The following is a 23,417-nucleotide window of genomic DNA, read 5'->3' on the forward strand; positions in this document are numbered from 1 at the left end:
AACAGGAAACTAGTCTATTCTTGCATCTTGTACTATTCTTCTCATGAAAATTGAGCACTATTTGCAGATGATAATCTAACAGATGCATAACTAAAGAATTAGGACTGCATAAATTTCCCAAAAAAGGGACTCACATGGACTAGTTACATGAAAGTTCTTGTTCCTTTCAGATTAAGAGACTGCTCTACAGCTACCACTATGATATATTTGCTTTTACACTAGCAAATACAAACCTATTAATTCCTATTTTCTTTGTAGATCTTCTGTTCCGCCATTAAGAGAGATCATGTTCTGTTTATCAGTTCTGAAGCTAAAAATTCTACACCAATGATTTGACAGGTTAGAAGAAGGAAAAATACCAGAGCATCCAGTGTCGCACTTCCATAACATCAAATGCCAAACAGAAAGCAATTTGAATAGCAGGGGAGATATACTGCACTATCTTCCACCTCCATCGGCTGCCTGAATGGATTTATCTGAATCTACAGCACAGGTTGCATCACCATCATCAAAGCTTAATTTCAGATGAGAATCATCAGACAGATAAAACAGGAGAACAAACATACTGGTGGCTTGAGAGGTTGACAAGTCATAGTGCTTATGCAACGGGCACCAAGATATGCAGCTTCTTCGCAGAAGTCAGAAAATACCGCTGGGACACCCATCTCCTTGATAAGTTTCTGAAAGACATAGCATGTGTAAGCTGTATGCAACTTTTCAACTTACCTGCAGTAACTAGTGCAGCGTCTCTAAAACATTGTACTGCAAGCAGCAAAGATGCAATGTTTGGTGATTATCTCGAAGTCCACGCAATTTGATGATCATTCAAAGTTTTTACACAAATAACCAACTTGGAAAGAAGCATGAAACAAATCAACAAATTCGAGGGCATAGTGACCAAATTTACGTACATGAAATACAGTAGTGAGGTCATGCCAACTATGCTTCTATACAAGCATGCAAAATAGCAGTTCATACATAAAATGTTATTTGAAATTGTATATAACTATCACCACCCTCAGTAATAACAATACAAAAGAAAACTTAGAAACAGAGACTCCCGTGTGGGTTTCAAGGTGTTGAAGCAAGTTTGTGGAGAGCAATACTGCTGTGCTTCTTCAGTTTCCCATAGAGAGAACACTTCGAAAAGACAATAACCAGAAAATGAATGATAATAGCTGAATTTGTATATGAGCAGGCTACAAACGGTAGAAATGTCGTGGGCAAGAAGAGAGCTTAGTGATGGTATCTTAAAGACAGCAAATGACACAAAAATACTGCAGTGCAATCAGAGGCACATAAGGTAACAATAGACTCACAGTTTGCCCATCACAGGCATTGTAAGGCTGATAGATGGTAAGATGAATGAAATTTTTAACAAGCTAAAGATAATGTGCAAAATCAGGAAGAGGCTAACCATTATGTGATCAAACATTCAGCTCAGGCTTGATTTGCACATGGCACAGCTGGCTTAAGCATTTTGGGGTGGTTTTACCATCAATCAAATGAACCTAAATCTGACATTGTTTTGTCGAGAAAGTAGATATCCCAGATAATAGAAATCTCAATTTCATAACAGTAAGAGGACTGAGGTCATGCCAAACTGCAAGTCCTCCTTGATTGAATGAATGTGAAATAAGATAATACCTAGTAATAATCAGGTTGTCCATAGAGCAAAATTGGAAAATACTATCCCCTATAGAGATATTTAAATTAACAAAAAATGGTTAGGCTTTGCTTCTAAAAGGGGGCCACCAAAACCAAATTTCTCGAACAAGGCCCAAGGTTCTTATTTGGGAGCAGAACTAGCTTGATGAAGACAAATATGTTGAGAAAGACAATTTATTCTGGAAAGAACAAACTTTTATCAAGTAGAAATATTGTACAGATCCAAGACCTCTCCATAAATGGCTAGCCGGAAGGTATTGTTTATGTGCCTTGGCCCTGCATAAGTACCTAATATCTTTCGAGCAGACAACCAATGTAAGACTAAATATACGCCCGAACAAGTCTTCACATACTCCCCCTACTTAAACCCTGGCATCCTTGCAAGGTTAGGAGTCCAGATCCAATTAAATACAAATCAAATCAAATCCAATCACAAATATTACAATCAGCTTGTGGTTAGCCTCAAAAGGGCTAATATTGCAGTGTCTCCTAGCCCACATGGGTCATAGGCCGGATCCATTCTGATACCATTTGTAGACACCCAGGTACTCACGAAAATGGCTAGCTGGTAGGTATCGTTTAAGATCCTTGGCTTTGTATAAGCACGCAAGATCTCCTCAAAGCACAACTAATGTGGGACTAAATGCACACTTGCATGGGTCCTCACAAATGTGGTCTTCATTCCTAACAAGTAGAGGAGCCCACCCATGAATTACAACAACAATCATCAACAGCCAATAATGGTCATTTGAGCATGGCCAAAAATCTCCTCATAATCAATATGATGCTCTTGATTAAATCCAAATGCCACCATCTTGCAAAAAAAAAAAGAAAACATTTGGATCCACATTATTAAGGGATACTTGCATAACATATGGATCGTGATCACTTTGGAAAGAAATTAGATACCAGGTCTGTGTGCAGCAGATTGTATTAAGCTTCTCAATCTTAGCCTCCTTGTAAGAGATAAGTATGTGTACAACAATCCATATGAACATACAAATGTAAAAGGACAATGAAAACTCAATTAATTAGCACCATTGAAGGTCAGAAAAGGCTTAGGAGTCATTTGATCACAGATAATTTTGAAAATGCTAGCCGTGCCTAGGAGAAATCAAAGAGGTAGTGTTGTCATCTATAGACACCTCAGCAGGACACTGCTGAATGAAAATGTTGAGAAATGAGATGTTGGGGAATTCGCAAAAGGTCAAACCTCCAAATAGAGGTAGATAAGGAGCACAAGTGGGATTCAGAAAAACTGATGACTATAGTTAGGAAGGACATAAAGATCATGGAAGGTGTGGAAGTGAAAAATAGGCAAAAGAGAGGATGGCAACATTTCATGGGCAAGACCGCTGGTTAAATACATCAATGAAAATGGAGGCACACCCATAAGACAAAAACCAGTTAAGAAACTTATATTTACTAGAAAGGTGATATCTACCAATAAGAGGAGAGAGACTAAGAAAATAGAGAAAGAGCGAAAGAGAAAAACTGAGCTCCTATGGTGAAGGAAAAGCACCTCTGCAGTATTGCTTCACTAGCGAGAATTAAGGCAATATGAGTGTCATTGTTCCAGTGGTGGGAATAGGGTGCAAGTAGCAGTGGAGCTGCAACTGGTATGCATGGAGAAGAAATGGGAGGGCCCAGGTTTCAGGAATGAAGATAGACCAATGGATATCGATTTATGGACGTCTATTGGCAAGCTTAAGGCAAAGCCATGAGGAGAAGGGGGTACAAAAATTATCGCAAACAAAGAGCAGTAAGGAAGCTAGGGTTTTCGTTTAAAGGGGAGGTAGCATTACTTTATAGGTCAAGGCCATCCATCGAAAAGCAAATTATATGGCTGTTGGAACATCTGGAAAGGGCGTTAACTGTGGAGGGTTTTTTTTCCTTTTTTCTTTTGTAGTAGAAAAGCAGTGCGATGCAAGTTCTATGGAATGCTATGAAATATTCTACAAATGGGACTCACCATGCTCTCCCAAGACCCATAATGCTCCACTGAGGTGCTTATGAAGTTGGGTGGTTTAGTCCTAAATGGATAAGAATGCGGCAGATGCTTCCCAGAAGCCTGTGGTCCCAGTAAGAAGTTTGGGTCCTGTCATCCTTGTTTTGTTTTCTGCCTTCTATTTGTCTTTCTTGTTTAGTTACTTTCCTTATTGCATTTCTTTAATAATACTTTAGGTGGGAGGCTTCCACCTCTCTCCTTATTCTCAAAAAAAAGTATCTAATATAAAACATATATATGATGTATATTAATGCTACACATGTATAAATTTTGTAACATACATGTTCACTGTTTATGAAGGATTCAGCTTGAATCCAAGCTCAAGCCTAAACAGGAGATGCCCAAACCCAGCCCCAAAGCAACCAGGCCTTGACTTTCTACTCATTGGAGAAACACTGGTGACTACTTAGTGGTTTTGTTAACTATAACACTCATCTCATTTCTTTGTTTGAACTTTGCATTATAGCACCTCCAATCTAGATAAATTCTTGTACCTTCTCTGGAGCAGAGCATCATTTGGTAAAATTCAACCCTCTGGAACATCATTTCGTAAAAGTCAACCCTCTGCATATACTACATTCTTAATGACCAATCTGGTTTTTTAAAGCAAAACTTGTATGATCCAACAAAGTTTCAGGGAGGCATTTGCAAGAGTATCAGGGGAAAAAATTGCACTTACATCTTAACATCTATTCTAATATTAAACCCAAACTCCAAACTGCCTCTTTGTTTGTGAGCCTTCAAGTCATTTGTCTCCAGATCTCTCCCTCTTCAAACCGCTATAGACAAAACCCATCTTAAATTAAAATGCCCCTCTTACTTCTTGCTCATGGGAGAGAAAAAGGAGATGTGCACCTCCCAAAATTGCGGGGTGTCATTATCAATATCCAGGTTAGGTGATAACAACCATGGATACTACCTCCCATGTGCATTGCATGGGCTAGATTTCTAGTGCTTATTGTACTATCCATATTTACAGTCTTTTTTTCTTGCTCATGCATATTATAATCATTCTTTGTATGACAAAGTTCATATATAGGTGATATATAAAAACCGTAGATTGTGTCATTCAATCATTGGGCATCAGTCCTTTATATAGTATACATTGTGACTCATGCCCTAATAAAACACTGTTTTCACTCCAATAAATGCTTGTAGTTTCTTGATGCATAAGGTATTTTGTTCTTCCTTCAGAAAAGAACAGCAAGTGCAATTTTGTCATTACAAATTTGGAACACAAGAAGCATCAAGTACATGACAGATCCTAATATATGACAGGTTTTAAAGAATGGAAACATGTACAATTAGAACCAAGTATGAAAAAGCAAAACTTTCAACTAAATGTTCGATGCTTCATATGTAGATATCATACATGGCAACAATCACATTATGTCATTGTAAATGTCAACAGAATAAAAATTCAAACCCCTGCAAAATAGTTAGAATTGATAATGAACTCAAGAAGAGTGAAAGTTTGTGAGAACTGAGAAGACATACAATTGTTGGTAACCAATTGGAATAAGCAGCAACACCAGCATTTGATGCAACAATCAGCTGAGGATAGGAAATCCTGTTAAAAGTTTGGGAGAAAGTTAAGAAATAACAAATAACACATCTAAAAGATTTGGATATGCACAAGGAAATTCAAATTTTTTCAAAAGATCAGACATAAATGTGGTACTTAAATTGATAAATATCAACTCCTTACATATATGACGACTTCACACTTGATTTTAAGCTAATTTTTTTGGGGTAAGATAGAAAAATAATTTATGAGCTTTCTATGTAAAGAACAAGCTCATGAAAAACACATGATAGGGTCATTCTTAATCTACAGGAACATAGCATAAATCTGAACATACGAAATCAAGTACTACACTTACTCTCTGGGAATTCACAGAAAGCAAATAGAGTTAAAGCTAACTTGCCTCGGTTTTATCTATATCAATTATCAGGATCAGGACTTCACATGTATGGAGCTTGAAACAATTTAAGTTGAAGATCAAGTAGAAACTCATTGACCACCAAGCCTTTTATAGTAAGGACCTTTTAGATTAGTTAAAAATTTAAGTCATTTCTTATTAGATGAAAATATCATATTGATGCCTCTCAAATCTGTTTGGCTATCTCAAAAAAGGTCACAAGCAGATCCAAGGTTCCAAATTGTACATGATCTATGTAGCCACATGAGCAACTCTTCGATCTTGACATAAGTGAAGTATTTCTCCTTCCCTTGAGCCCTTGTAAAGGATTTGAATGTTGTTGGCATGGGAAGAGTTATTAAAAATCAACTTAATAGAAGTAGAAATATCTCAAGTGTTTAAATTATAAATTTTAAAATTGGAGTACAAAACAAAAAGATACCAACAAAAATATTTATTACCGACAGAGAATCAACCTAAGGTTTGCCGGACCAATCGGTACCATACCATATCGGTAAACCAGTATGTAGTCTTGTACCGTACCGATACTTGGTACGTCTCGTCGTGTACCGTACCGCATACCGACATTGTAATGGATTAGTACCGATATGGGGTTTGGCACTGAGACAGTGAACCTTGAATCAACCAAACAAGAATTAAAGTATAAAAACATAATGTGACAAACTGTGCATCACTTAGATACCAGTTTATATAAGACTTTAGGCTTACATAATAGATCAAAAATAAGACCCTTAAATCAAAAAAATATGACGAATATTTAGGATTTCATAAAATATTAGAAAACTAAAAGATGCAAAAAGATTAGTAAGGCCAAATATGCAGCATATGATAATTTATATGATAAGCTTGAGTTAGAAAAAGTGAGAATGAAATTTACAAAATAGCTAAAACTAGCGTAAAGAAAACTAAAGATATTGATCAAGTTAGATGCATTAAGGTGAGGATAATAGGATAATCAGTGATCACTGAACCAACCCAAATCAGCCAGTTCAGTTCATACCAAATCGAACTGACACCAAGTCAAGATGGTTCAGCAGGTCAAATCAGTTCGGTTATAAAACCTCCACCTTTGTTTGATGGTTCAAGAGCCTTCGAGAGCTCTCTCATCCACTTAGACATGGACACCGCTCACTCCCCCATCTTTGACGCCGACCATCACCGATAGGCCTCCCTCACTCCCTCTCTCTCCGCCAAATGCCGCTCGCTCCCCCCTTTATAATGCCGACTATCGCCAATAAGCCTCCCCCCACTCCCCCCTTCCTTTGTCTCTCCATTTGATGCCGCTTGCTCCCCTCTCTTCAACAATGTGACGTCATCGCTAGTAAGCCTCCCTACTCTCTCCCCTTCCTCATTCCCTCCCTCCCTCTCCATCCCTCTTTCTTCCTCTCTCTGCTTCTCCCTCTCCTTGTTTCAGTAATGCCTCAGAACGGCATGGTGCAAACCTATATCATGCCGAACTAGTCGCCGACCGATATGAGCCTTAGTATTGGTCCAGCAGACCTTGAGGATACTAATGAAAGATGAGGAAATTAAAGAATGATGGAGGTATTATTTTAAAAATTCCTAAATGAGAATCTTACTGAAGAAATATTTATTGAAAAAGTACAAGCAAGAAAAGGCCGAGGTTTTAGTCTTACAATTCATAAAAGTGAAGTAGATAGCTTTGAAAGAAAAGCAAAGAGGTAAAATATTACGATTGGATGAGATACCTTATTATGGTTTGAAAGAACATGGAAGATATTACATTAATTGGATTGCTAACTTATTTAAATTATGAAAAATAAAAAATAACAAATGGGTGGAGAAAAGTATTGAAGTACCAGCTTATAAGAATAAAAGTCATCTATAAATTATTCTAACCATGGTCTGTTGTGCCGGTACCGGGCATCGGACCGGTTGCCCTATGGCACGGGTCGGTACAGGCCCGCATCGTGTCGTGCTGGGCTTGTACCGACACAGTAGAGAAGGTGGGGGAGAGGGCGAATGAGAGGAAAAGAGAGAAGGGGAAGAGAGAAAATGCCGTGCTGGGCTCGTACTGACACAGTACGACCGGAACCGTCTAGTTTGGGATGGTTCCGCTGACCCTTGTTCTAACTATCAAGAGTTAAGCTTATGAATCACACAATGAAATTATAGAAAATGATAATTGAACAAAGATTAAGAAAAGTAACAACAATTTCAGATGACCAATTTAGAGTTATGCCTGAAAGATCAACAATGGAGGGTATCTTTTCACTTAACAAATGATAGAAAAATATGAGAAAAAGGAAAAGTCATTAATGATCTTTATTGGATTTAGAGAAAGCTTGTTATAGAGTGTGAAGAAAATGATTTGATGGGCTTTAAGAAGGAAAGGTATACATAAACAGTGTATTGAACAAATTAAATACATGTATGCTGCCATTAATAAGTGTTAGAAGTTGTTGCAGAACAATAAATATTTTTCTAGTCCATACTAAGCTTACATCAAGGATTGACAAAGCTCAAATCTTTTTGAATTAATTATAGATAAACTCAGCTAATATTCAGGAAGATAGGGTGTTTGTTATTTGCGGATGATATAGTATTAATTGATGAAAAAAACTAAATTAAATACTAAATTGGACTTATGGAGAAAAACTTTAGAGGATAAGGGCTTAAAAAGAGAAGAGTGTGGAAGAAATAAGAATGTTAAGATGGATGTATCATAAAACTAGAATAGATAGATTAAGAAATGAGCATACCAAAAGAGTTGTAGGAGTTGCACAGCTTAAGGACAAAATGATAGAAAATCGAGTGAAATGGTATGGACATATGCAAAGAAATTTTAAGAAGGTTCTTGTAAGGATAGGTACTTTAGTTTGTGTTAACATGGATAGAGGTTGTAAGGAATCATATGAAGAAACTTAGAATAACATCAAAGGTGACCATAGAAAGGAACACTTACTGAATAAGGATCCATAAAGCCGATTCCACATAGTTGGCAAAATGCTAGATAATTATGATCATAATTATGATACTAATTTAAAGTAAAAGGAAGTTAGAGTGATATTGTTATCTCTATGTAATCATTAGATTTATTTCTTTGGTTGTCGTTTCAACATTTATAATTTATTTGTCTATTGAAAGTAAAATTTAATGTTAAAGATTTACCCAATATTTGCATGGAAAATTAATTTAGCAAGCAATCTGATTAATTACTTCTAAATAAAATACAAGAACAACATTATAGGGAGTTCACTACTACCTAAAAGAAATGCTAGATCCTAGAAGAGTGTTTTGCTATTATCATATATGAATCTGCAACATGTACACTCACAAGGCAGCTCTTCAGAAAATGTCATGGCACAACTTACAAAGGTTAAGTTTCACTTTGCATTTAATGAATGATCTGGTAGTATATTAGTAAAAAACTAGTAGTAAGATGGAAATAACTTTATTATATCCATATATCTGTCATGATAGAAACCCTTGTGAAGCTTTAGCACACTTTAGATGTTTGTCCATTTGATCCCCAGTATCAGAATCCATGCATGAAGATTTACATGGGCAGCTCTCCTCAGAACACCTTAACATATTCGCAAAGCTCTAACATCAATGCCATCCTATTAGCCGAAATACAATAAGAAATAGGGTCAATTGAAAGCAACTAGGAAAATAATGATTGCTCTATAAAGAAAACAAAATTATAGATGAATATTAGCTCATCTTATAGATGAATAATGATTGCTCTATAAAAGAAACAAAATTATAGATGAATATTTAGCTCATCTTATAGCCAATTAAAAACAAATCAGCATACACCGCACACTAACAGGTGTGGAGAAAAAGAAGTATAGAGATAATTGTGGAGATGAGACTATAACCAATAAGCTCAAAACAAATTATTTGTTAAAGGTTCTAAATTTCTTCTAGTCATTCACAATTACAAAGGTCATACTTTATTGTCCAACCATTCTCTTCCTGATCCTTCAACATGAATTCCTTCCATGCTTCTCAAGTTACCCTCCTTTTTTATTCCTCCAGGCAAATTCTACCTCTATCCAAACTAACACCTTCTGTCTTTGCTGTACATAATTAAGCCATATTGAATACTTTCTTCACTTGCTAACCCTCTAGAATACTTCCTTCCAAAGGAACAAAAAAAGAGCATATATAGTAAGTAGTTTAATTGCAATATAATAGATGACAATGGTAACCAATTCTAAACTTCTTTGACCGTTTATTAGAGTGATAAGCACCTCTAAATGTCATACCTTCCTTTGAATGCCTAAAAGGTTAAATTTATCAATACTTTGCGATCTACGTACCTCACGATGATATTTTGCCTGCACTCATGAACATTGACCGATTAACTATTTTAGATTCTTCCAAACCAAAGTACGCCATACTGTACTGACCAGACGATATGGAGCATACCATACTGTACCGGTTTAATACCAGTAGAGGGGATACCAATACTCGGTACACTGAACCAACCCCCACATCAAGCGTACTGCCACAGTAATAGCATGGCATTGGTACGAGACCTGGTACCGAGACGACATACCTTGCTCCAAACACTCTCACTCACTTTCTCAAGTTATTTCTCTCCCTGTTTACATTTAAATCGCACAAAAACCAGAATCAATGTTTTGGAGGTATGTAATATTTGATACACTTATGAAGAATATCAATTGAATTTTGGACGTCTCCTGCCAACAACTTAAGTGCTTACAATGTGCAACTGAACCATATATGTTTACTCACTGTACTTGCACGAACTACCAACATTTCATTGCTGGTCCTCGCCATGCTGGATGTCAATCATGACCGACAATGTGGTTTCTTAATTCAAATGACCATCAGGTCAAGCATCCTTACTGGCAAGGTCTAAGCTAAAATCCTCACCTAATTGTTGGTCATCTGATCATCTCTGACTATGTTAAGGGTGTGTAATACATAAATGAAAATCAATATATAAAATAAAACTTTAAAAATGGAAAACAATAGGCTCATATTCTCAGTGATTATGTTGTGATATATAAATGCAATTCTCTACACTTTTAATTGCATTTCAGAATATTGTTACCTGTGTTGTTTAAAATCTTGACTGCTATAACAGTTTAGAGGTCCTCGTCATGTCAAAAATAATATACAAATAGTCAACAGCAGTTATTCACTATCAGCCTGATTTGAGCCTTCTAGTGTTTCACAAAGCAATTATTTTATACTAAATTATACTATAATACAGGATAGTTTATCTGAAAATTAATCGGTAGACAGCTTTTGTAGCATGAGACTGATTTTTAACTGATTATCCAGTAACATGTTATCCCAATAAAAGTCGAGCAACAAAGTGGAATGGGCAAATAAAGGCCAAATCCTAGCTGCCAGTTAAGCAGAATTAGATATTAAGCATTTCTGTTGCATACTTTTCATTTGACCCTTTAATCTATATCTATCCACTTTAGCATCACTCTTCAGTATCCAATAGAAGTCAAAACACAGGCAACCCAAACTTATTCATTTGTTACACTTGATCAATTCATTTAAACTAGTGTTTCAGAAAGTTATAGATAAATTTTTTAATATATAGGATGAGCAACCGATATACATAAGGAGGGTGCTTCTCAGAATCTATGGTAAATCAGTAGATGTGGAAATGACAAGCAGTCAAAATAGAACCAGGAAGCAGATATAAGTAGGGGGAACCCTCTTAAGATCTATGGATTGTGTAATTTGTTAAAATGCTGACTTGGCAAGTTTTAAATTATAATTAGACATATGAGTAAGAAAGAATACTCTCTTAAATATCTAGCATGAAGTGGAGATGAAAACAACATAAATTGGGGAACTGCTGGTCCAACAGTTCTATTTGCAGCTGAAAGCAGGAAAAAGTGCCCGAACTCTCCAAACACCGCAAGTTGCCAAAGCTTTATCAGGACCTTTAGACATTGATTTACAAAATCAATTGTAATGAAAATTTATGAGAATATGAATAAAATATAACATATTTACATCCAAACATTGATTTGCGATTATATTTTGAATAGTAACTTGAATATGGAATTATGGGCCTCCCTAATGATAATAGAAAGTTAGAAACAATTGAGATCAAATGCTTCACAGAAGAAGAAGAAATTTGAAAAACAGTCTGATCCTACTCCACAATTAACTCTTCATAAGCCAAAAGTTTCATTGGTAACCTCAAATACGCTCAGTTGTTAACAAGAAGAAGACTTTTCTTTAAATTACAAGAAGCAGATAATTTTGTTATCTGAGCACTAATTATCATGAAACTCAAAGTGGATGAGATATAGCAGACATCAGAAACTAGCCTTGCAACTACATCTAGATGCGTTGAGCTCCATCACTAGGAGTTTACAAGAATATTGTAAGAAAAAACTATCACTGATAATTCAATAATAATCCAATTTCTAAAATATAACCTTACATATCCATAATCAGGAAGTTTCAAGAGTTGTTACTAAATAATGTATGCACAATCTGTTGCCAACTTCTGAATTAAACTTCGAACAGCTAAGAGTTGATAGCAGTGGTATATGGTAAGTGGCTGTAAGAGAAGATGACAAAGCTAGATGACTATCAATCACACAGATTTTCTATATCATTGAAAAGAATATTGAAGTCACGTAAAACATGTTTTCAACGTTCTACGGATGTGCAATATATTATATAAGTTTTTGAAAGAATTTTGGGTATAAATACCATATGAAGATACAAACCAATGACAAAAGAGTTGACTACAGCAGATAAACTTGTAGGCACTCTCAAATATTGATTCAATATAAGGGTCTTTTAATATATTGACATCAAGTAGGTGACTAACCTAAACTTTTTCTTTTAAAAAGATAAGCTTTAGTTGACTAAGAATAACAGGTAAAGAATTATAAAAGTGTTGATTATGTTTATATGAGCAAGGATTAGTCTGTCATATAATGTATTATATTGTACTAAGCGCACGTCATATGCGTTGGCAAGGAAAGATTGTGACATTGCCTAAGACACACAATATAGCACATTATGGGCTGTTTGGATGCCCCAACGCTAATCTCCATGTTAAATATTCTTCAATGAGAATCTGCCAAATTAAGGTTGGTGATCCATAAATAGAGGAATATGAGGAGCCTAAGATTCCATTTTTCCTGATTTTATAGTAAATCAAATTTAGCGTGTTTTATTATCCCTAAAAAAATTGGAACAACTGATTAGTAAGCCCCTTCGCTCCCTCAAACTCCTACTAATCTTAATCAACAAAAATACAGAATATTGCCCTGCAGGGTTTTAAATACCAGTGGGACAGCAAGGCTTCCACCGTCCCAACTGTCAGACAAGGCACCATGCCAAGTGTCCAAATGGGACAAGTTGGGAAGGAACAGGAAAGGGACGAACATCCACCATCTTGAGTCTGGACATGTGTATGGCAATCCACAATATTAAGAGAACCGATGCGGCATATTTGCCTCATGCTATAATGACAACATGTGAGACATCTTATGGAGAGACAGCATTGACAACATAAGATTATTCTCTAAAAAATTCTTGTTCTCCTTGTTTCTGTCTTCTTAGACGATAATATTATGATCAGAATAGTTATAGGCTACATATTTTGTTCAGAACATAATCTGGAGTATAATGGGTGAGTCGGTGAGAAGAAAATTAAATATGACATGTCTATACCAGAAGCAAAACATCTATCTAGAAAGGGGTCGAATTTTACTATGGCTTGCCAAATGATGCATAAACTATTGTCTTGTTTTTGGCTGACAACAGCAGGCACCAGTTAACACTATCCTGCAAGTAGACTGTCATTACAATTACATTTGGTTTAGAAACTATAGCCTTTTAATAATTCAGTATACGCTGTTCATCAAATAATTCCATGATGAGTTTTAGGCCGCAGAAAGCTTATGCAATAAAATGGCAATTGGCTAGCACATGCAGATGGCTTACCGTTCCAAAACTGTCTGAAAAAAAAAAGTTGAACTTTGTGTACCACAGCATGCATTACTAACACAAACTAGAACTAAAAACAAGTTACGGAATGTCCAGAAATAAGCTTCAAGGTATATATATTGTAAAATTAAAATTCTGACATACCCAATGAAGTAATAAAGCAACTGGTGAATCAAATGGAAGGCATCGCCATTCATAATAATCTTTCCAACTCCTCAAACAAGTTGATAGTGGACTTTTTGGTTCTGTTGCAGTGAAATAGTAGTAATCAAACAAAAGGTCAAAACAAGGATGACAAGAAGCAGAAACTTACCAGTACATGGGCATAGGGAACTTGGAAGTTTCCAATCATCAAGTATCCTGCTAACGAAATAGTAGTTAAACAGACATATAAAACAAACTGCCAATTGTTTGCAAAGAAAGGCATAAATTAAACTTATATTGCATGAATATCAAGTATTCTTGATCGAAAGCAAGTATTCTGATTTCAATATTTACAAAATTCAGAGGATTCTCAAAAAGCCCAATTAAGATAATACTATCCTATTGAGGCCGTGTTTGAATTCAGGACAGCTAACTTGGGGTTGGTTATCTTTAACTCTAGAGGACCCTTATTCACTTATTGATGGTTAGCAATATCCCTTATTTGGTTGAAGTTTGAGGGTTAGTGGGATAAATTGTGGGGAACAAGAAATGAAAAGTAAGAGGGAGAAGAGAGCTCCATGGGTTGATCTTATTTAAAACTTATTTCAGCAAGGGGTGAAATAAGTTCGCACAAATAAGCATCTTTTTCGTTGCACTGACTGGGCGAACCTAACCTGGGGAAATAAGCTGGTGTCTTGGATGTTAATGGATAAACCCCACACTAACCCCCATTAACTTGGCATCAAACAGGACCTAAGTATTTTAGCTACAATATTGAAAACATGGTTGCAACGTGCTGATAAGGATCAAAGACATAGTTCTTCCTATCCAACACTACAACTTTAGAGTGTTGATTTATCTAAAACATTTTTGTATCAAGTTTTTTATTTTAACATACCATGAGCACACTAATTAAGGATTTGATCTAGATCTGTCAATAATTAGAAAGCTGGATAAGTTACTATGTGCACAACATTATCATAAAGGTTGTGCAAGCGTAAACGTAAAAAAAGAGGTAACTGATATTGTTTATTTGTGACTGTCAGCTGGGAGCAATGTCGTGATCAATTTTATTAGAATCAACCTTCATCCTGTAGCCTGAGTGCAGCTCCTGTCCAATACTTGGGACTAAATATAGGAAAAAAGCAACAAAAAAAAGAAAAGAAAAAAGTAGAAAATGGAAAATACAAAAAATTGTAGGAAATACATAAAAGATTGTTTGAATTATTTTTCTATAAAAAAAACAGCTGTCATTAGAAGAGAGGTGTTTCATCTGAACATGATAGGATCATTGGATGGAGCAAAGACAGCATAATTTTCAGTTTTGTCTGAAGTATATAAGTTGTGTTAGCACTTAGCAACATAAGGAGTAAGTTAATTTCCAAAAGTCTAGCGCAAAAACAATCAGGTGACTGCATGATGTTTGGATTAAAATCAATTCTTGCCATTATGGTATGTCATCTAAGTTTCTCTAGTATATCTCAGAAATATGTTGAGGAGGCAACAGGTTAAAGGCATTTAAATTGTCATATTTAGTATTGATTTATTTTCCCATAATAGGCCATGACGAGATATTAGGCATATGTTGATTTCCAATATTTCTGTTATTCTATTACTATCAAAAAAATGCCTAGAAAAGAAATTTCATAGATATTTAAAACTATGTTGGAACTGCATAATTATGTTACATCTCTGCAAAATCCACATTTGGTGTAACTGAGTTGGTTTTGATTTAGAAATAAAAAGATTTAATCTCTTCAGAAATATTGTCTATGCATCCATTTATCGCATAATCCAACTCTTCCTTGATTACAAATTCACATGAATTTCTTTCTGTTTAATGTAGATAAGCCCACATCAAATGGCATTGCAGCAATCATGTATAGCTTGGAGCTCTGAAAATGAGTGGATCCATTAACATATTGTGTCAGACAAGACTTGAGAAAGAAGAAATAGTCCATTAAGAACCACAAAGTCTACATTATCCCTTCAAACCTAAAATTAGAACAGTTAACTAACACAAGGTTGACAATGACATATTCGAACAAGTAACATTTTAATATTTTATATTTATAACAGTAATAAAAAAAAGGTAAAATCTTTGAGAAACCCCAAAGAACAAGTCATGTAATGACATAGAAGGTTGTTTTTTTTTAAAGTAACAAGTCATAGTAGGCAGTTTCCCACGATGCGCCAATGAAAAATATGATGGAGAAAAACCATGAATAATTGGTAGAAACCACTGCTGGTTTACAGCTGCATTCTGATTTCCATAGCCCAATTTGGTGAAGACCCTTAGACATTAAAAAAGAACATCTCGTGACCTGCTTTCCACGCCCATAGTAGAAAATGGAAATAATGTAATTAAAAGGTAATTGACTAATTGCACAATATAGAAAATGCATTACTTAATTAAGATTCAAAGAATATGAAGCAGAATACATAGTATTGTTTTATGGTTAGTATAGAATCCGGGAATTGTGGGCAAGGCTGCTAATTGAAAAGAAAACAAACGTATTTTAGAACAACTGTTCAGGCATTGATTCTTAAAAGTCAATGTCATGACCATAAAATGAACAAATGTGACTGCATACCATAGAACTATCATATTGTGCATGAGTCAGTGCAGAATAATAGTTTTCACGCATAGAGAAGGTAATTTTTGGGATTTGTTAGAGCAGTCAAACAATCTGAAACTACATAAAAAGACATAAGATTCCATGAGAGAGATATGTACCGATAACAATAAGAATGCAACAAAGTTTACATCAAGGATCTCACTCTGCCCTTCATAAATTAGGTGAAAGTGGACTTTTAGATAATAATTCTACTAGCTAAACCTTTTGTGCATTAAAATGTGCCTAAACTGGAAGAAAAGAAGATAATATTGGAGACAGCAAGGAAAGCTAACAACCAGGAGAATTATTGACATTTAACCAAAAATAGGGATCTGAAAAAGACATACAGTGTCAAGCCTAGCCGCTAACACAAGCTTCCTCAAGATTGTTGAAACGAAGAAAAATTCAAGTTATCACAACCGCAAAACTTTGTTTAGCAGATGTAGATTGAAAGAAATCAAAAAAACTTGATGGAGACAGTCCAGGAATTCGTTTACTCTGTCGAAGAAACTTGTTGAAAAGATAATGATCAATGAACACAACTGTGAGCTCAAACAAATAAATATTGCAAGCAACCAAAAATTCAGATTAGGAGTTCCACTTAATGACAAAAAAGTTGCTATAAAGCAATGCAGCTAGAACAATATGCAAGAGGTCATTTGAAACAAAAAATTCTGCAGAGACTAGTGGATTATCTGTAGATCAGGAAACAAAAATGATTCTAGCTTTTGCAAGATTAGCCAGTAAAACAGGAGCAAATCCTTGGAGTTAGCGAGTTGCCAAAAGGCTCCAAATTGATGGGGACTTCAGCTCACAGCTTATATAACCAACTTGAATATTGAAACCAAGGTTTACCATACTGGTCGGTGCATAACAACCGTACCACACCGGTAGTATGCAGTACAGAGGGTGTACCAACACTCGGTATGCCAAACCAAGTACTATACCAGGTGTGCCGACATTGTAATTGGATGGTACCAGTATAGAGTCCAGTACTGATATGGCGACCCTTGATTGAAACTGATCTAAAACTAGTAGAAAGCTCAAAAAAGAGGATAGTAGCAATGTTTGAGAAGTCACAAGTCTCTTTCTCATATAAGGCAGCGCTGCTGCATATAGTTAATCAATTATACAATATAAGGAGATAATGAGACAAGCCTGTAGAACAGATTTTCTCATATAATGGACTCTGATTAGGGTCTGGACCTGCATATAGTTAATCAATTATACATACAAGGAGATAATGAGACAAGCCTGTAGATCAGATTTTCTCATATAATGGGCTCTGATCAGGGTCTGGACAGCATAAGTGTCACCAAGAAGTGCAAAAGGAACCAAAAGCTGAAAATATGTTCATTTTATTTTGCATACAGCATGAATGCCGTTCCTAATACCAGTATTAAAGTAATTAAGAAAACAGGCTTTGAATATGAAAACAGGACAACATGTGTCGTTCTGATGATATCTTCAAGAACAGACTTCTCAATCCAGATTCCTTTAATATAACATAAACCAGGACTCAGATCCCCCATTCCATGTGTCCACATGGTATTCAGGCTGTGAAACCTGCTCCCAACATATGGTTTTTTTGTGAAATTGGAGTCATAATTCCAAAGCCCTGGTTCTTGAGCATCAGCTGCAGCAATATTATAAAACTTCAGCATTTTATGAAACCGAAAAAATTAAGAAAATATCAAGACATTGAACCTTTCTTATGATGATAGAGATGGAAATATATGGGATATTTAAAAAAAATCATAATATTGAAAAATAGTTTATTGCTGAAATTGCATTTGTTAGATTATAGTTTGAAGCAAGGTCTACCGTACCAACCCATACCAATCATGCCGTACCAATACGGCATTGAGGTTTGGTTGGGTATATGAGTCAAATCATCCGTACTAGTCCAAACATAGCAGAACTGCTCCATACCATCAGGTATTGTCCGAAACTAAGGTGCATAACGTACTATACTGATCCGTACTGGCTAGTTTCAGACAGTAATGTGATAAAAAGTAAGAAAAAGAAAGCCAAGAGCTATCTCTGTACATGGTACACATTATCATACCGACCGTACCATACCAAACTAGTAGATCCCGCTATGGTACCCGACAACCAAGATTGAAGACCTTGGTTTGAAGCTACATAAGTTAATTTTCTTAAAAATGAAATTAGCAACATTATGTTTATAATGTTTCAAAAAAATGAAATTCAAGCAACCAAGTTTAAAAACTCATTTTTGGTTTCTACCACCCACCAAATAATTTTGTCTCACAACTTTGCTGGTTTTAGAAGGACCCGTCCGGTATCAATACTTTCTGAAAGAACATTTATAAATATCAAAATAATTGAAAAATCCAAAATAAAGAAGAAAATGAATAGACATCATCCTGAGACATGTTGTACTACTTGGAACTTTAGGTGCATCAAGTTATAGTAGATTCATGCCGAAACAGTCAAAAGTTATATTTTCAAACATAAAGAAGAAAAAGTTAGATTTCACATCAGCTAAAATGTAACATATCATTGGTTATTTGATGAAAATGTCAATGTCTTTGAGACTTAGGCTCTAGAATATTCAAATCTATCAGCAAATTTACTTCTTTAAGTTTCATTGAAACCCTGAATCAAAATGTTTCCAATTCTTCTATAGACTTGCAAAATTCAAAATAAACTTTATAAAAAGCTTAACAATATTTGAATATATGAAGAAATGAAGAAAGCTATAGAAATTCACATTTACGAAATAAATTCCGCTACATCAATTAGTTTTAGCAATAACTAGACCTAGTTATAGATCAGAGATCAGTTCAAACCAAAATTGAAACATTTTGATTTCAATATCCAACTTTCAACTAAAAGTATGAATCATCTCTAGCAAATTACCACTTGATATGTGTATATCAAGGTCGGAGGAACCGATACCGGACCCCATACCGGTTCCTCGACAGGACGGTACGGGCCGTGCCAGGCCCGTACCGACACAGTGAACAGATGGGAGAGAGGCAAAACGAGAGAGAAAAAGAGAGAGCAAGGGAGGGAGGAAGAGGACGCTGGAGGAGGGATGGCGGAGCCCGCGAAGGGGCCGGCGCCACGGAAGAAGGCCGCTTAAGTAGCCGACCCCCTATTTCGTTCGATTCGTAAGGGAAGTCGGCATATCGATTGCCGACTTCACTTATGAATTGGCAAATTTTTTAAGCGACCAACTCCTATTTCGAACAAAACAGGGGTGGCCGGCCGCTTAAGCAGCCTTCTTCCTTGGTAACGGCCCCCTCGCGGGCTCCACCGGCGTCCCTCCCCGCTCTCTCTTTCTCTCTCTCTTCCTCTCTCGTTCTGCCTCTTTCAGAGGTCGGCCGCTTAAGCGGCCCTTCTTTCCCGACACTGGCCCCCTCGCGGCCTCTGTCAGGCTCCGCCAGCCCTCCACCAGCATCTCCTTCCTCTCCCTCTCCCTCCCTTTCGCGCTCGCTCTCTCTTTCTTTCTTCTCCAGCTCCGAAAATGCGTCCCATTTTCTGAGCCCGATCTGTACCAATGAGCCACCTGTACGGTTCGAAACAGGCGAAACCGGCCAGTTTGGGTCGGTTCCACTGACATTAATGCATATCATTGCACATCATTCAAAAATCAACAAATTTTTAATTATTATCAAGTCCCAAATTAAGGACAACTTAGAAAAATATATTATAGTAGCTATAGGAGTTGTACAAATTAAGAACAACGAAAAAGAAAATTGATTGAGATGGCATGAATACGTACAATGAAGATCTGAGGAGTCTTCTATAAGGATACATACTTTAGTTTTGTTAAAACTAGGAAGAAAGGAGGAGGATGGAGGCTGTGAGGAAGGATATGAGGAGAAATTTGTAATAACATCAGTGGTGGCCCTAGATAGGACTACTTGGCGAATGAGGATCCATAAAGCCGACCCAAATAGTTGGAAAAAGGCTAAATGATTATGATTATGAAGTCACAAATTAGAATTTCAAAATGTAATGTTTCTTAGTCTACAAACAATAAAGGAAGATAACTAAAAGATAAAAACTACTTGACATAAACTTTTGCATCTGACTAGAATATACAACAAAAAGCATGCTACTGCATTGATTCCGATATCTAATATCTAAGTCTAAAACTTAGTACTCACCAATACATCTCTAGGACAATTAGCACTCTCCGATGCCTCCCCACTGAAAATTGAGAAAGGACACAATGTTGAAATTTCTCCGTGTTCCCAAATTCATAATTTCCTTGGAGATACTAGAAGTTGGAAAACTCTGATACCCCTTAACTAGATAACATGTAGGCCAAAACATTAAATTTTCTAAGTGCTTTCAATCTTCCATGCAATAACATCCCTAATGAACTCCTGCAGATAAGGATTCCCGATGCCAACATAAAAGAGCTTGATGATTGGGGTTCTAATTACCCAAAACATTGTATAAATCTAAAATAAATGATAAACCTCTAGTATCCCATCATTCAAGCAATACGTCCAAGTGTTATTAAAAAGTTTTTATTATATAATTAGCTCATAAATAAGTTAGAATTAATTGAAGAACAATTTTAGCTATTGTCATGGGAGCAGCTGCTTTAGTTGTCTGTATCACCTACAGCAATTCAGAACTTATCAACTCTATATAAAGAGCACATTTGGCAGCATAATGAAGTTAGGTATTCGCTTTCAATAGATACTGTTTTCTAATCTTTTCAAACCTTTTAAAGTGGAAAACACAAAGAACTGAGAATAAAATTTCTGAGAGTGCTTTGTTGTTTTACTGCAATTAGCCAAATACACTTGTGGGCTGACAGCTATGACATGAGAAGAAGTTTGACGAAGGAAATCAAGAAACAAGCAACCCATTAACTAAGGGCGACCACCTAAAATAACACAAATGCACACACAAGCACAAGACACAGGTAGTTCATTCATTAATAAGGTAATCATACCATCAGCAGTAAGAAAGAATAACATATACATTGCACACTAATAGTGTACAGACATGAAGTCAACACTGTGAGTCTCAACTTCATCCATGTTAAGAACTGCTATTTGTTAACACAACATGCTTCAACACAGCCAAAGCTGATGTTGCATGCAAAGAGTCTAGATTTACAAAAATATTTTTTTGGGAAATAAATAGATATAAAGCAATTTCTTAAGAAATTACCTCCAAGCTTTGTTGAATATTAAGATTAATATGATTAAAAAAATAAAATCTGAAATAACAACATGGTAAAATCAGGTTTCTTTTGCATGCACCAATTTCCTTATAGTGAATATTCAGCAATCAATTGGCAAAAATTTAAATATATCGAAGCACCACTGATGAAAAAGCAGAACAAATGGAGAAAAAAATACAGCATCCTTAGGTTTCAATATTATCTACAACACAAAAGCTGTTATTTTAGTATAATAATAGCAAACAATTCAAACAAACACATGCTAGTTACCGAGCGTATCACTTCCATAGAGAATGTAAAGGGAAAATCATTCAAGAAATCTGCATGTCTCATCTGTTCTTCAAGCCTTGCACATTCGTCTTTATGTTCATTCCAATGCAACATCTGGGAGAGGAAAACATGTAAGACGATGATCGTACGTATCCTATTACATTCACTAGCATATATGGTGTGAACACAAGAGAAATACAAAGTTTTTTAGCACTGATTATCTACACTGAAATATGCAATAGTACCTGAAAGAATTTTTCCTAAGTTCTTAAATAGCTAATAAAGTTGAGATTAGTAACAATAAATTGTGCACCAGTCCTGCATATTGAAAGTGCCTAGATAACAATCATCAGATTCAAGGAAATGAAGGAAAAAAGAATTCCACTCTTTGCATGCAGCAACCTCCGATATATAAGATACATGCAGGATCAGTATGAAAAGCATGGCGCTCTCTAAATACATTGTACAGTATTTTATTTATATTTATTTATATATTAATATTATTTTTTTTATTTATTTTTTATGATATTTATTTACCCATAACTCTCTAAAAAAGACATTGCAGTTTTCTATACTTTTATTCTAGAGCACCATATTTACATGAGTATTGTCCATGCTGGTCCCTTTACGCATCCTTCTAGCCTTTTGTTTCTTCATTTTTTGATATTCTCCTCTTTCCTTGTCTGCTCTTGCCCCATTATGAGCTTGAAAGAAGTCGGTTTTGGTTTCTTCATTATTTTTTCAATATATAAATCATATTTTTGACAAACTCTGACAAATTTTGCAGTATTTTATGTTTATCATATGTAGATAGGGCCACACTGTAATTTTTTGGATTTGACTATTATTATCTTAATCCTGTATCAGGTCATCAGATATCCAAATGTAAATATATAGGCTATTCCACTAAAATTCCTCTTATAAAGTAAGTTTTTCGACCTCGGCATACATCAGAAACCTGGAATCAATCAGCATGCGTCGTAGGTCATATTTCGATGACACATGACAGTCATTTGTTCCTTTTCTTTCTGTTTTTCTTTTTCCTTTTTTTTTTTGGTTGCCTTCAATTCTTTGCCGAATTATGGTCGGGTTAGTGGGGAAATTTGGTTAACACCTGATAGGCGTATTTATTACTGGTACGTTGAATAGATAGAGATTATCATCAGATTTCACCCACCGTTCTCTTGAGTATAGAAATTGGAGCAAGATCGCCCTCGAGATGGATCACTTATCCTTTTTGTTATTATCTTTCACCCGGAACAGACCCACCCATTCAAGAATTTTTTTAAATAACCCTAACACGTATTTATTCTACTGTTTGGAATTCTCTGTGATCATAAGCGTAGTCTCTGCCTCATAAACCAACGAATCATATATTAATCAAAAGGAAAAACGAAAGTAGAAGAGATCTTAGCAAGAAAAATAGAACAAGAGAGAACCTGGTGGGAGGGGGAGCAGTAAGCGACGGCACCGCAGAGGCCACAGCGACGGGTGGGCGGGCCGGAGACGCATGGCCCTCCCCTGCCCTCGCAGCACACTCCATGCCCTTCTCCCCTTTGTCTTTGCTTCTTTTTTTTTCTCAGAAAAACACCTAGAGGCAATGCTCCGGGATCTTGATAGCTTGAAGTAGCGCTGTCCCCTCTCCCTGC

At 35.9% G+C, this 23,417-nt stretch overlaps 1 protein-coding gene across 1 annotated transcript; it reads right to left on the reverse strand.

Annotated features, from left to right (window-relative positions):
- LOC103717001 (zinc finger MYND domain-containing protein 15) lies at positions 1 to 23,417 on the reverse strand (the record flags this gene model as incomplete). Its single annotated transcript, XM_039123955.1, is given in 10 exon segments — positions 1 to 482; positions 567 to 680; positions 5,174 to 5,305; positions 12,048 to 12,106; positions 12,109 to 12,154; positions 13,702 to 13,802; positions 13,871 to 14,009; positions 15,858 to 16,025; positions 21,769 to 21,882; positions 23,208 to 23,417. Coding segments are annotated over 10 exon segments (1,176 nt in total), but the record flags the coding sequence as incomplete, so codon positions are not given.

Source organism: Phoenix dactylifera, chromosome 2 (genome assembly GCF_009389715.1).
Source record: "Phoenix dactylifera cultivar Barhee BC4 chromosome 2, palm_55x_up_171113_PBpolish2nd_filt_p, whole genome shotgun sequence".
NCBI lineage: Eukaryota > Viridiplantae > Streptophyta > Magnoliopsida > Arecales > Arecaceae > Phoenix > Phoenix dactylifera.